Source organism: Carassius gibelio, chromosome B15 (genome assembly GCF_023724105.1).
Source record: "Carassius gibelio isolate Cgi1373 ecotype wild population from Czech Republic chromosome B15, carGib1.2-hapl.c, whole genome shotgun sequence".
In the NCBI taxonomy this organism is placed as follows: domain Eukaryota; kingdom Metazoa; phylum Chordata; class Actinopteri; order Cypriniformes; family Cyprinidae; genus Carassius; species Carassius gibelio.
In genome coordinates this window covers 13,282,299-13,297,037 of record NC_068410.1, presented here as the reverse complement: position 1 = coordinate 13,297,037, position 14,739 = coordinate 13,282,299, and the positions used below count along the sequence as shown (strand labels likewise).

The 14,739-nt window shown below is 42.4% G+C and overlaps 1 protein-coding gene across 3 annotated transcripts in view; it reads right to left on the bottom strand.

Annotated features, from left to right (window-relative positions):
• kmt2a (lysine (K)-specific methyltransferase 2A) overlaps positions 1 to 14,739 on the bottom strand; it is a 38,647-nt gene that overhangs the window by 10,759 nt on the left and 13,149 nt on the right. Inside the window, exons 2-25 of one of the 3 annotated variants that reach the window (XM_052576368.1) lie at positions 12,190 to 12,259; positions 8,666 to 12,006; positions 8,400 to 8,577; positions 8,071 to 8,296; positions 7,930 to 7,991; positions 7,372 to 7,848; positions 6,796 to 6,866; positions 6,282 to 6,527; positions 6,062 to 6,208; positions 4,547 to 4,642; positions 4,344 to 4,464; positions 4,141 to 4,254; positions 3,362 to 3,546; positions 3,104 to 3,277; positions 2,817 to 2,927; positions 2,657 to 2,730; positions 1,702 to 1,901; positions 1,434 to 1,534; positions 1,190 to 1,327; positions 881 to 1,039; positions 668 to 785; positions 504 to 582; positions 263 to 423; positions 31 to 183 (exon numbers count right to left, since the gene is read on the bottom strand). In XM_052576368.1, coding sequence (XP_052432328.1) covers positions 31 to 183; positions 263 to 423; positions 504 to 582; positions 668 to 785; positions 881 to 1,039; positions 1,190 to 1,327; positions 1,434 to 1,534; positions 1,702 to 1,901; positions 2,657 to 2,730; positions 2,817 to 2,927; positions 3,104 to 3,277; positions 3,362 to 3,546; positions 4,141 to 4,254; positions 4,344 to 4,464; positions 4,547 to 4,642; positions 6,062 to 6,208; positions 6,282 to 6,527; positions 6,796 to 6,866; positions 7,372 to 7,848; positions 7,930 to 7,991; positions 8,071 to 8,296; positions 8,400 to 8,577; positions 8,666 to 12,006; positions 12,190 to 12,259 — 6,802 coding nt within the window. Of the gene's footprint in view, positions 1 to 30; positions 184 to 262; positions 424 to 503; positions 583 to 667; positions 786 to 880; positions 1,040 to 1,189; positions 1,328 to 1,433; positions 1,535 to 1,701; positions 1,905 to 2,656; positions 2,731 to 2,816; positions 2,928 to 3,103; positions 3,278 to 3,361; positions 3,547 to 4,140; positions 4,255 to 4,343; positions 4,465 to 4,546; positions 4,643 to 6,061; positions 6,209 to 6,281; positions 6,528 to 6,795; positions 6,867 to 7,371; positions 7,849 to 7,929; positions 7,992 to 8,070; positions 8,297 to 8,399; positions 8,578 to 8,665; positions 12,007 to 12,189; positions 12,260 to 14,739 lie in introns of all 3 variants that reach the window. The other 2 variants (XM_052576369.1, XM_052576367.1) reach the window with 2 other exon arrangements.

The window sequence follows — 14,739 nt, the reverse complement described above, 5'->3', positions numbered from 1 at the left end:
TATAAGCATGTAAATGTATATAATTCTTACCTGGGGATGGAAGTGGTCTGGTTGAGGGAGAACGATGACATGGAGGGTAGCTTGGGTGTCTGTTCCTAAAATAAACCCTTGGATTTGTTGTGGAAGGCACATTTGATCGTTTTGTGGAATCTGTGAGTCCAATCAACGCAGCATCCACCTCAGCTGAAATGTTTAAAAGTGGTTAGTTTTTATAATTCCAATAAAATTTTGGACTGAAAATAGCAAATCTAAATATATTTACCTGAAACAGGTGAAGGACTATGAGCAATTGTGTGGTTTACTTCTTGAGCTGCTGTGTTGTTATTAATAGTTTCAGTCATAGAGGGACGGCACACTAAAATTCTACATTTATAGACACAACGCTTGCGGGCATCTAGAGTGCTCCAGTAGACCCTTGAGCATCTGTGTAAATACATCAAGTGGTTATTCCATTTCACATCTTATGTTTATTGAAATACAACACTATGATTTCAAATACTTACTGGTATCCCACAGGAAACAGCTTCCTCTCACAATCAGACAGTTCAGTTAGCATACCAAGGCAGTCAATGGTCATAGACCCTGTACCAAAAAAAGTGCTATTTAATTTTGATGTACTGGAGGTTATTCCTCATGAACAATAAACTCCTTGCAAAGAAATACAGACCTATCATCATGTGGATGTTATCTGGTTCAAGCCCATTACCAAACTTTCTTCTCAGACTTATTCCCTCAAAGTCCACAAGGACCCTCCTAGTAACTTCAAAGCCTGAATCCGGCACCACCTTTAAATAAGGTTAATTATTTACAATAAATCCAATACTTCATAACAAACATGAAATCAGTAGTGCATTAGTTGCTTGCATGCATCATTCCTTACCTCGCCCTTTATGAGATCTCTGTGATGCTGACAGTAAACCTTCTTGTCCTCTAAAAAGGCACACTGCTGCTTACGTGCACACATGAAATGGTAGTTGTTGGTACAGGAGGTCAGACAACAACACACCGTGGCTCCAGGTTTGTGACAATTTTCACATTGCTGAGAAAAAGCATAATGCAGTCTATTTTTGGATGGGGGAAAGATTTGTTGCCTATAGTCTCTTTTTAGGTAACAATCAATTACACAAATGCATATTCTGGCACTGTAAATTAAACAAAAAAAATTCAGCACATGACTTATATTATGTACCAGCTTTCTGCCTCTCCTGACTGCCATGTGGACATTTTTGAGTGCACCATCAACATCTTCGAACACCTCGGATGACCAAAGTGCGCAGTTCACATGGGTCCACTCATTCTGGCCAATATAAAGCAGTCTCCCACAATCCTAGAAAACAAATTACCATAAAATGTCTTACAAAATGAACATGATTGAAATATAAATCCACATCAGCACATGCTAATGCATTCTTTTTTTGTGGGTGATTACTCACATTGGTATTCTCATCTCCATAATTCAGACAAAGCGCACATTGTCTATTGTCACCTACACCAGGAGGAGGGGGAATATCCTGGCTGTCTTCAGGGCTGTGGTCTGAACACAAAATAAATATTCCTATGTAACTTACATATACTTTAACTTTCTCTTCTATATCTTTTTCAGTTTAGACAATGTAATTATTTAACTCTAACACATAATGTAATTTATCAGTATTTCCTATACACGATCGGATTTATAGTGCTTTAAATACATTTTCTCACCATGGACAACCATGGGTGGAGGAGGTGGTGGTGTGGGGGCAATCGGCGAGACAGGTTCTCCAGGTGCTTTAGGATGGGGAGCCGGGATGATCTTTTTCATTAGCACAGGTTTCTCAGCCCTGGCTATCTCCTCCCTCTCCTGCCACTGGGCATAGTTGTGATCCAAGGAAGGGGGCAACACAGCATTGGGAAGCAGTCCACTGCTGCAAAGACTGCCTTGTTAGCCATGTCTTGGTTATATAACATTAGTGTTTGTTTACAGCATTTATAAGAACTGCATCTTATTTATCATGTTTTGTAAGATTTGTAAAATGTCTTTACCAACTTGTGACACTTTGAAGTTTTAGGGTTTAATACATCCTTCGTGAAATAAAGATACAATTCTTAATAATAAATAATAATAAATAAAAGCTTCCTGAGCTTCAAACTTTGGAACGGTAGGCTCATTTAGAAATAAGGTGCCAATGACAAAATTCATAAGCTGATAGCCATAACTCCAAAGGGAAATAATATTCATATTTGTGTTTTCTCTTTAATGAGACCGCATTCAATGTCAGACATGCATGCACACGCATAAAAAAAAAAAACTTGCTTCACTGCTGTTAATAATTTATGGTAACAAATGAAGTAGACAAACAAGCGAACCAAATGCCAACCACACGACTTGTCAAAGCACCCATGTGAAATGTGACACTGTCTTTCGACCTCAAACAATGGAACTAGACCATACAGACTGCATTCCCTATGGAAAGGTGATATTTCTGCTCTAAAGGCAAAGAATAGACAGACACTCAGTGGTGAGTTTGTTCTTGATGCTCATTTAATAGCATAACTGGTCCCACTATTCACTATCAAACTAAACATAGCTCCTCAGTTTAGTTTTGAAAATGTTTTCAGACAAAAGAATTCAAATACAAACAAATTAAAGCATTTGATAGACATGGGAAAGACTCACTTAGGAGAGACTTTGCGCGTCTCCCAGAATTTGGACTCCTTCACTTTAAACCATGGAAATGTCCGCTCCATTTGCTGTAACAATAACAGTGACAGAGCAATTATCAATAATGATGTAGGACTGTAAGACATTCTATTGTGTGTCCACCAGTTTTTCTCACCCGAATAAAAAAGGACTTGAGCATGCTGTTTGCCTTCCTGCTCTCTAGCTGACCTCCATCTGAATTGAAAGCTGTCTGGATGATTTTAACAATGTCATCACTGAACTCCAGCTGAAAGAGAGAAGCAGAAATTGACACCTGGCTCTCACAAGTATGTGGCTGGCATCTGAACCCTGCTGCATTAGAGGTTCAAAATGCGGCAGGTAATCTTTCAAAGAAGAATAGAAACATAAAAGCTCTCTTTTTCACTTTAAACTGATTCAAAGGAGATTCTCAAAAACTCTTACCACAGATTTATAGCGTCCAGAATCCAATTTCTTCTCCACAGTCTCCAAATCGAGCGGTGAATCATTTGGCGGAGAGACCTCTGTCAGCACAGGGGGGTCAGGGCCCTCCGGGGAACGGCGTGAGGGAAGGCTTTCTTCTGTCTCTGGGTTCAGCTCAGGTGGCTTCATAACCGCCTGAGACAAAGAAGATCGATCCATGGGTGACGCAGTGAAAATAAAGCTGGGGGAAAACTTCTAGGGCTGCAGATGGCGACTCACCTGTCTGTAGCGAAGCAGGTGAGTGGATGTGCGGGAGTTGAGCAGGGCAGTGAGAATTTGGCGCATGGACTTCTGAATTTCTTTCTCCAAGACAGTGTGCCACTCAGCAGAATGGGGCTCAGTGCAGTTTACACAGGTGTAGGCCACAGTCTCAGGCAGGTTAGACAATAGCTCATACATATCGTCTAAAGAAAAAAGAATAAAAGCAGCAAAGATTATGTTTAGAGTGTAGTATTAAAGAAACATCCACACTGTAGAATGCACAACCATACAAAAGTCTATGATTGGTAAGACTTTAAATGTTTTTAAAATCTCAAGGCTGCACTTATTTTATCAAAACTACAGTAAAAACTGTAATATTATGAGGACACTTTCAAATAACCTTTCTATTTTAATATATATTAAAAACAAAAATTGTGATGGCACAGTTAAATTTTCAGCATACTCCAGTCTTTAGTGTCACATGATCCTTCAGAAATCACATTAATATTTGCTTTAAAAAAAAATCACTATTATCAATGTTAAATAACAGTGTGCAGCTTGATACTTTTGTGGAAACATGATACTTTTTTTCCCCCAGGATTCTCAGATTTTTTTTTTAACAAAAGAGATTTTACAGACCCCGAACATTTGAAAAATAGTGTAGAAGCAAAGCTTTTGGAATTTATATTGACCAAGTTGGTTTTATTATTTTTTGAGCTGGATTGTTAGTTTGGTCTCATGGTGCCCTATAAAGTCACATGACAAATAAGAGATATGGAGAAAAACTGATAACTCGCCTGTTAAACTTTCACATTTGGCATGGACCCAGTGATCACACTTCCTGCACTTCATCATTTTGCCATCACAGTCATCGTCATCAAAGCACTTATTACAGAATGGGCAGACGTTGCCTGGGAAGCGGAGGTGGGGGACCATTAATTACACAGTTTAGTTAAAGTTTGAAAGCATAAAATAAACATCAAGAATTAATAGCACTGACCTTTAGCTAAGAGTTTGGCACAGTCATGACACAAAGAGAAATCATGTGACCACTGAGCATCCCAGGCCTTCCCTGGTTTGGTGGCTCCACAGCTCTTACAGCGCACACACTTGGTGCAAATCTGTGGCAGAAGGAAAAATAATCATGGGAGAATGCAGCAAAAATACCACAGATGTTACAGACATCTAAGATTGAGAATGTACCCAGACTCTTTTCTTCTTGGTGGGTCTGGTAGGGTGGTTGGGTCCCAGGCACTCAGGGTGATAGCTATTTCGGCACTTGTCACACTCCAGTAGCTGCTAGATGATAAAAAAAAAAAAAAAAGCAAATTTTAATTTTGATTCCATCTGGGTATTGAGCGTTTTTCATTTCTGAAGGTTTTTGGGGTGGCTAGGGTTGCTTAGTAGGTTATTAAGTGTACCAAAAAGAAACGATAATTCCAGAGAGCTGACAAGCATTTGCCTTTCATAAGGAGATATTTTTCACTAGCACACACAAATGAGGACATTCATCATTTATGATCCAAGCTGACTCATGCTTTGAATATTAAACTTTTCCATTTATCTTTTAACCATTAAATCCGATCGCGTACCATCCTTTTAGGTCTGACGGTCATATGACTTAGCACTGTGTGAAATAAACAAGCTTTTTAGCAATAATTACATGAATCGGTCTCATACTGGTTCCCATTAAATCTGAAGGTTTTAAAACTTTCCTCCCTCTGTTCCATTACTCTCAGTTCTGTTATTGTTGGAAGCACTTCTATATTCCTATGATCAGAGACCAGAGGTGTGACCAACTCGTTGTTTTGCAAGTCATAAGTAAGTCTAGAGTCTTTGCATTCAATTCTCGAGTCAAGTCCCGAGGCAAGACAGGCAAGTCCAAGTCAAGTTGCATTAGTGCTCTTTGCCCAAATTAGTGTCTCAGAATTAATTACCATATCAAATGTATAGTAATTTATAGTTCAATTTCATGTGATTTGCGTGCCCTTAGTAAAACTAAGGGTTAAATTTAGGGATTATGCCAAAATAGGACAAGCAGTGAAAAAAAAAACTATTTTATTAGTAACAGAATAGCTAAGACAACAGAATTTCATAGAAATACAGCTACAACATCCTTTGCTTGTGTGCATAAGAACATATGCTTCTAGGTGTTATATCTAAGCCAATGAGACATTATTTGTAACCTCAATTAAACATTAATGTAGGGGCTGTGTGCTATAGTCCTACAGACTGATTAACAACGCATGAATTCATTCATTTATTCCAAAAAAAAAAATAAAATAAATGAAAGTGAGAAGAGGGAGAACATTTTTGTAAATTTTATAGTTATATATTCAATGCTTATTTTGTGAAAGAAACACTTCTACAAATTATATTTTAAATGATCACTAGGCCTATTGCCGCTTGCCCACTTCAGACATTAGGCCTAATGTGCAGTTTTTTCAGATTAAATTACAGCTAAATTGTTTGCAATGATTCATTTTAAATCTAGATTGCACCAAACTTTAAACCTTTAAAAATAAGCCTGTTAGGAAAAAAACATGAATCATGAAAAATACCTGCCATCGAGTTACTTGCAAAGTAAATTCTTCCATTAGTCTCACTTGTTTTTAAAAAAAGTAAAAAAAATTTGTAATGCATTTCTGCATACAATTCTTGAATATGAAGTGTCTCTAATCTACTGTGACACAAATGCAACTGAATAGAAAGTCTTACTTTGGTTTTCTGATACTGCCGGCCACAGACGTGACAAAAGCGGCATCGGCGACAACACCAGTTCTCCCACTGTTCCTCATGAGGGCGTTCAGTCTCCCCCAAGCAAAAGAGGTGGAAGGGTTCACAGCACACCTGGCAGAAAACAAACTGAAGAGGACAAGCCTAAGAACACATTCCATAATTATTGGGTTTCTGGAATTATAAACAAAATATAGCCCACCTCTAAATTACCACTGCTGGCACAGAGAAAGCACACCACCTTCGGGGTGATTGGCACAGAGGTGAGAATGCTGAGTCCACCCATGTCCCACACATTCTCAATGTCATAGTCCTCCTTAAAATCAACTCTGATTCGATGCACTCCATCGCAGGGTGCTTTCTGCTTGGCGGTGCCCTCAGTCGAAGGAGTGCTCTGGGAGTTTAAAGTACTAGTGAGTTTAAAGTCAGGTTTGAGTATCTGTTTCCCCTGTAAAACAATACATTTACATTACATCACCACATATGGCAGATGCTTTTACAGAGTGACTTACAGTGTATTCAAGGTACATTTTATCAGTATGTACATCCCCTCGGAATTTAGCCTGTAACCATTGCTTGTACTGAGAGTCAGAGGAATATCAGCATCATAAAGAATATCAACCACTATCCACAGAAATAGAAGACAAAGCTGTTTTTATATAAAAAAAAATGTTTATGGCATAAATGATACAAAAGTGACTGGAACATATGCTTACCTTTTCTTTTGGTTTAGACTTGAGTGGTTGAACACATCGAGAGGTCTGTTTCTTTAGCTTTGCTTCGGATGCTAAAAGATGACATGACCAAAAAACAAAAACATTAAAGCTACATTGGTAACACTTTAGAATAAGGTTCCATTAGTTAATGTTAGTTAATGTATTAATTAACATGAACAAACAATGAATAATACATTTATTACTGTATTTATTCATCTTTGTTAATGTTAGTTAATGAAAATACAGTTATTCATTGTTAGTTCATGGTAATTCAGAGTGCATTAACTAATGTTAACAAGCACAACTTTTGATTTAAATAATGCATTAGTAAATGTTGAAATTAACATGAACTAAGACTTATAAATGCTGTAGAAAGATTATTCTTGCTTAGTTCATGTTAACGAAAGTAGTTAACTAACATTAACTAATGGAACCTTATTCTAAAGTGTTACCGCTACATTAAGTCAGGAGTGTCTAGTCATAGGCTGGAAGGTGGCTGTGCAGGAGCAGGATTGGACACCCCTATGTAAAGTTAACAGTAAATCATACATACAATTCATTTCCACATCTCCTTACCTGTGTCTGTGGTGGAACTGGGCTGACTTTGTTGCTGAGATTTCTTCTTGAGCTCAGTGGGCTGGGACTTTGCAAGACCTTCCTTTTTTGCTGGCAATTGGCTTTGCTGCTGCAAGGACTGCTGGGACTGTTCTGATGGTGGGGAAGAGTGGGCAGTGTGTATAGGGGGTGAAGAACTGGGCTGCTGCTTCCGTTCCTTTCTTAAGGTTGAGCTCAAAGGGGTTTGAGAATGTTTGGGGTCATCAGAAGGACTACAGAGCAGAGGGTCCTTTGGGGAGGAAGCTGGTGAGGATGGGGCAGAAGGTTGAGAGTGCTTTTGTTTGTCCTCTCCCTGCGTAGGCGGTGGAGTTTGACTTTTCTTATGGGTAGGTTCATCTTTTGAAGGAGGGGCTGGCTTGGGGCTTGCTTCAGAACATTGAGATTTGTGATGTGAATCCTTTTTTTCTGACAATTTATTCCTCCTCCTGTCCTTTTTACCTGTAGTTGGTGCAAATGGACAATTAAATGAAACATTAGAGCATCCCTGGCTTATAAAAAGGGTGTTCCCTGAAAACTGACCTTTTGCCTGCTTCTGAAGAAACTTTGACGGCATCCACTGCAAGTTCTGACACTTCCGTACTCTGATGACACAAGAACTAAGTTTTAGGGGCAATTAAACTTAAAATTCTGAAAGCCACAATGAAATGATTTCACACTTACTTGCAACACTGCTTTTTAATATTGCGTCCCCCAAACTTGGGCTTATCCAGGCAGTTAGTGCAGACCCCACAGTCATTTGGGACTTGGCAGCCTGGACACTGCCCGCAGCGTCGAGAGCGCCGGCCCTTTCTGGGTGGGGCCTCGTGGACCGTTTTCTGCCTTGTTACTGGCTTAATAGGAGGCGCGGGTGGCTCCTCCGCCTCTGATCCCGCCACTGATGATTTGTCTATTTAAGCACCATTAAAGAAAGGGTTAAAAACAGTGACACTTTTCTTAAAATAAGTAATAATAATAAATAAAATCAAACAAGTTCTAAGATTTACTCTCACCATCATTTCCCATGGAAGACAAGATCTTTTCTCTCTCCTCCCATGGCAAGGCACTAAGGGTAGGCATATCATCAGGGAACACAGCACGGTTGCGTCCCAGAGCTACAGCTGCACGACGACACACATGCTTAATGCGTGGACCACGGACTGACGTCTCAGAAGAGTCACTCTCTTGACCCTGCACAAAAAAAACAAACTGTGCATTTGGGAAAAACAACATGGGAACATCTTTCAATCCAAAGGGGACAGCAAAAGACAGGACATACCGGTAATTTGGGTTGATCACCAGGTTGTACCTCTCTCTTCTCTATCCTATTGAGCTGAGCTTTAGCTTCTTTCAGCAGTTTTGCGACACGCCTGTCTGTGACTGGCTGTTTCTCAGCATGATCTAACACAGAGTCCAGTGATGTGGTGTTTGGGGGTTTTCCCATCTGCCCTGCTTGGGTAGGAGCACTCAATTTCTCCTTGTCCTTATCCCTCTCTACTCCCTCCGCTTCAATACTCTTCTCTGAAGGTCTGCCTTTTTTGGCCAGACGACCCTTGGAGGACAAGGCCCCAACAGGTTGAACTGCTGCAAAGTCACTTGGGGAGGCCTCTGCACCAGAGTCAACTGTGACTGACTTCTTTCGACCAGGTGTCCTTGTCCTGGTGTGAAGAGATTCTTCAATGTCCCTGGGCTCCATTGGAAAGAGACTGGAAGTAGAATTAGGGGAAGCCTCTGATTGAAGGCTCTTGCCTCTTTTATCCCAGTCTTTCCTTCCATCTCTTTTGTTCTCCTTTTCACGCTCTCTATTCCTCTCCATGTCCCTTTCCTTTTCTTTTGTACCTGTGTCTCTAGTAGCAGAGATGCTCTGTTCCCTTCCTGCTTTTCCAGTTCCCCCACCTGATCCTTGATTACTGGGGGTAAAACATGGAAAAAGCTGTGAAGATGAAGCAGAACTCCCACTCACACCGAGACCTCCTGCTGCTCGCCGCCCATCAGAAACTCCATGGCTCGTAAGACCGATGGAGCCTGAGGGGAAGCCACTGAAAGAAGCTTGTGATAAGGCACTGGCAGCAAGTGGACGGAGTGCAACTCCAGGCAATGGACTGGAATTCCCAGTCACGCTTATAGGAACAGAACTGCTAATCATGGATTGTTCAGATGCTTTCCCTGTTTGAACTCCTGACTGACTGCTCCTGGTAGTCATAGAGTGTGAGGGTGACCTGGGTTGCCCACGTGAGAACCTAGACCCCTTTCTCTTTTTGTTTGATGTTGGTGAAACCTGAAGTGGAGACAGAGAGCCGGGGCTGCTTCCTGATGAGGATGGGAGGGTGACCGACTCAAAGATACGGGAATGAGCCGGACTTGGAGTGAAGAAAGGGGGACGTAGTAGGGGGCTACGCTTTTGAAGTGGCGTTTCAAATCGAGACGAGTGGTGCTGGTGGTGATTGTGGTGAGGATGATGATGCAGGGGGGAGAAAAGTCTGGAACCTGTCCCAGCTGCACCACCAGGCACTGGGAATCCTCCTGGTGCGACACCACCTCCACCAGGTCCTGGTGGCATGAGGCCCACATCCTCAGCAGTCAGTGGAGGAGGACGAAAGTTGTCAAAAGTGGGCTTGCGGATAAGGCCCTCCTTTGCATACTTGGCAGAGGAGAAGTACTTATTTTCAGCACATGAAAAAGACTTCCAGCGGAAAGTGGGCTCTCGTAGTATGGAGCGACGTTTGTCATGAGAGCTGGAGAGAATTGGAGGGGTAGACAGAAAAGGGGCAATGGAATGTGACATCATCCATGGAGAGTGGGAGTGATGCTCAGCTGCATTAGATGAAGCTCCCTGAGGAGGCTGAGGAGGGCTGAGAAGAGGAGGTGGTGGTGGGGAAGAGGATGACGATGCCGTGGAAGAGGCTTGTTGAGATCCAGCTTGTGAAACCCCTGTGGCTGGGCTGATGATGGCCTGTTTCCTTCCACCAATCAGGTTGCCCCTACCACGTGCCACTAATGCACCCCGTCTATGACTCTGACTTCTACGACCCCGACTGCTGTGTTCCATCAATACTATATGGTCTGGCTCCGGCTCTGATGGTGGTGATGGTGGGTGCGAGGCATGATGCAGGCTGGCTTCTGTCTCTCCCTGAGAGGCAGGGGAATGATCTGCCTCTTCTGAGAGGGCCTGGGTGCCCTCAGAGGCCTGGGAATCACTGGAGGAGTCATCAAGACTAGGGCTGCTGGAGCACGATGACTCGCCAGAAGAGAGCTGAGAGGAATGCTGCGAAACAGCGCTGGAGCCACAAGATGCCGCACTGCTACTGAATCTCCCATTGCTAGTGCTATTATTGCAGCTGCTGTTAAGGAGACTGGCTGCGATGTTGTTGGCGCTGCCAGTCAGGACAGGAGGTGGGGGAGGAGGGAGGGAGTCCACAGCAGACCCTGCCCCAGGTGGGGCAGTGGTTCCACTTGTGATGGGAGCTGTGGAAACAAGAGCTGGGGCGGGTGTTATGGGTTGAGGTGCTGGAGCAGATGCTGCAGAGTCCAATCGAGCCATTTTTATGTGTGGTGGTGGAGTGCTGAAACTGCCCTCATCATCAATAAACCGCTTTGGAGTCTTGATAATGCGCAATGACACTGTGCTCACAACAGGCATGATAAATTGCCTGATGTTTGTTAGTTGCGTTCGCCTCCTGTGCTTCCCACCCTCAAGACCTGCAGTTCCCTGGGTGCCAATAGCTTCTTTTGCCAATAGCTTCTTTTTCTGTGCCCCCTTCTTTGCCCGCTGCAGCAGCTGCTTTGCAATAGTGGCATCAGTGCGTTTGGAGGGAGGGACGACTCGCACAGGTTTGATATGGCGAGGGCTCTGACGTAACCCTAATGGCCTCTCGTGTTTAGTTGGAGTCATTGGGTCGACTGTAGGGGACTCATGGGGATCTGGGCTAGTGCGTTCATCAGCAGGATGAGAAGCCCTGAGCTTGAGATCGTGTGGAGTTCGGCCACGAACTCTGAAGGCCTTATGTTTGGCAGTCCCAGGTGCCATTGTGGACATCTCCTGGGCCAAGGAGGCATTAACAGCCTGAGCAGCAGCGGCAGCAGCTTCAGCTTTGAGGCGCTCGGCAGAAGGTGGCCTGCCCCGCCCCCGTCTTCGCACACCAGGAACTGGGACACTCTTCCTCACAATGGCCTTCAGCTTAGACTTCAGTGGGCTCAGTTTGACATCCCGCAATCTTTTCAGTTTGGTCACCTTGGACTCCCGGCTGATTTTGTGAAGCTTAGCCTCAGATCCCCGATGGTACCCAGGAACAAGCAGAGTTTGCCTTTTCTCCTTGTCTTCATCCTCCACACTGTCCTTGTGGTGTGTGGGACTGGAGCTGCACTCCTGTTCTGCATCCCCATCCTCTTCAGGGAGTGCATGGCCGCTCTGTTGCCAGCTCCTCTGGCTGGCAGAAGCAGGAGGGCGGCCTCTTCTTTTTTGTTCTCCAGTGCCAGGAGGCCTCCCTGGTGGTCGTTTTACCTTCTCTGTAGGAGCTGTGGCAAGAGGCAAAGGGGCTGTCTCAATATCAGTGCCAACTCTCTGCACAGCTAGAGCCCTGGGAGGACGTCCTCTGGGTTTTTTTTCTGGTGAGATGGAGCCTGACAGAAAGAGAAAGCACTACGTTAATAAGCTCTACATTTCTTCATGTTTAAATGTTCAAATGCATCTGAATTACACTGGAGCAAAAGAGCAAGATAGATCTTAATATGTTCAAGGTTTTTTTTTTTTTTTTACAACACATTTGGAGAAAGACAGAATTTGAGATGTAAAAAACACTTTACCTATTGACGTCCTTCCTGGGCTATGTATTCTTCTGTTGTCACTGACTGTGCTAAAGCCTCCAAATTCCTCCTAAAGAAATTAAAAAAAGAAAGAGATTCAGTTAACTCAGCCATACAGTTCAGCTTAATTCCATCTCATGACTGAGAAAATGTTATTAACAATGTGTTAACAATTCTCATCCTGAAACCATCAAACAGTTGCTGACAGCTCTGGACTTAAATGTTGCGTTAAAAAAGAACATTCGCTGTCTATCCATAGTGAATTCATGGATGAAAACACAATACACAAGACTAAGGCAATATGTTCCCAAGCTGTTTTTGAATTATTTTAATATCTAATTGTCATACCCTCTGGTTCAGGTAGCACATTTCATTAATTTAACAACATTTGTTCAAAACAACATCCAGTGTAGCCTTAAAATGACCTTTATTAATAAGAAAATGCAATAATGTGTTATATGACCCTGTCATCATCAGCAACGAAAACAGGGCAGTAACCCTAATGAATTAAAAGACAGCATGGAACTAAAACATGCAACTGCAGAAAACCTGAATGTAAACAATAGGGGTGCACTGATCGAGATCGGCCGATCGTTAATGCGCATCTCGTCAGTAAAGCCTGTTCTCTAATCAGCGTTACATTCCCTAAGGTGCTTGATTTCACACAGAACCGCTGTTACTACACAGAGCCATTGTTAACTAACTAGTTGCGCAAATAAACGCTGATGATGAACGTGGATTTGCGCAGCTTCTAAGTTAATAACGGTTCTGTGTAGTAACCGCTGCTCTATGTGAAATCACGCACCTGATGGAATTTGCCGCTGATTAGAGAACCGGCTTTACTGACGAGATGCGCATAACGATCACCCGATCTTGATTGGTGCACCCCTAGTAAACAATTCATTATGCAAGATTTGAGTGCACCCTAAATTTTGGATTTTCAGCCTGGCAGCTACTTGCCAAAAAAACAACAGACTTAAACTTGCTCAGAAGTAGGCAAACCAATTTCTGTCCTCTACATACAACCTGAGAAAGTAAACTCATCTGTGATGCCACCTCCTACTGAGATGACCAGTTCCGCCAATTCCACTCAGGTATCCTTAGCAGATGCTGTCGCTAGGCTGCATGACATCAGAGCTGATCTGACTGTCAGGACATCTGTTGCAATGGCTGTATCGCCTGACAACTGCTCCACCTCCGTCAATCAAACAGGCTAAGCTTTGCAGATGTCCTATGACAGGATTTCATAATGCTCCAGGCTTTTATGATGGCCCTGTGCTTATCTCACACCTGACATGAGGGATACAGGGAGGAATACTGATTACACAGACCATTTGGGCTTTCACCTTCCTGATCTAATTCGGTCACAACATTTTAGGTAAGCCATAATTCCAAATCCATTTTTTGAGTCAACTCAAATGCTCCATACCCCTTTAAGTCAGCCACATTTCCCACATTTATCAGATTTTTCAACAGGCTTACAGTGCAGATGATTACTGTAATTACTGTCTGCTCTGCAGCTGGGCGTGCTGTTTTATGTTGTGATAAAAATGTCTCAGTCATTGAAGTGTCCTTGGTATGAATTAAGTTGTACTCACAAGGACACACACTGAGAGAAAGCGTACTCTAATTGTGTGTGTGTGTGTGTGTGTGTGTGTGTGTAGAGGCCATTTCCACAGAGCATTTAAAAGGATTTTATGGACCTAATTGAAACTGGGAGTACATCAAAAGGAATTCCCTGCAACTATGAGTTCTGAAGTAGAGATGTGTAAAAGTACGTTTTTAAGATCAAATAATCAAGTATTCCATCTTAAAGGAGACCTGTATTGGACAAAAAGGAGGGAATATAAATCAGATGCTTTATTTGCATTCAAAAACAGCAAGATCGAACAGAATGGAATATGAAGGACCATTACAAAACATGTTTGAAATAAGGTCATTTTACCTTGACACAGTGCCTTAAAGACAACGCTCATGGCAGAACGCTCATATAAAATATGACTGCCAATATACATCTATATGCATGTGTATGGCCATGGCATTGTTGGCCGAAGGGGATGAATTTACACACATAACAGAAAGAGAAAACTACAGAAAACTAAACTAAGATTCAGACTAAACGTCATCAATCAATCTTAAGAAAATGATGGAGCAAGTGACACTGCATTATAATATAGCCTACATATATGCGAATGTGCACAACCATTTGCTTAAAGTTTTCGACATGTTACTACTATTACAGGGTGTAAATGAGTCTTCATTAGATTGAACAAGTACTGACAACATTTCACTATGCACTAAGCTCTACCTCTCAAAAGATGATTAATGTCTGCAAGTTCCTTAAACAGCCTATTGTGTTGATTTTCATGCCTTAGGGGGCGTTTCATTTCATATTCTTTATTTATAGCAGCATGTGGGGCTGCAGCTAAATTCCATTCGGTCCAGTTTGTAGAACAGATGCCGCCGGAGACTGCACATATACAAGTCCAATCTCTCTTTAATTTCAACATATGGTGACAAATTTATTTTGGGAAACAGAACAAAATGAAA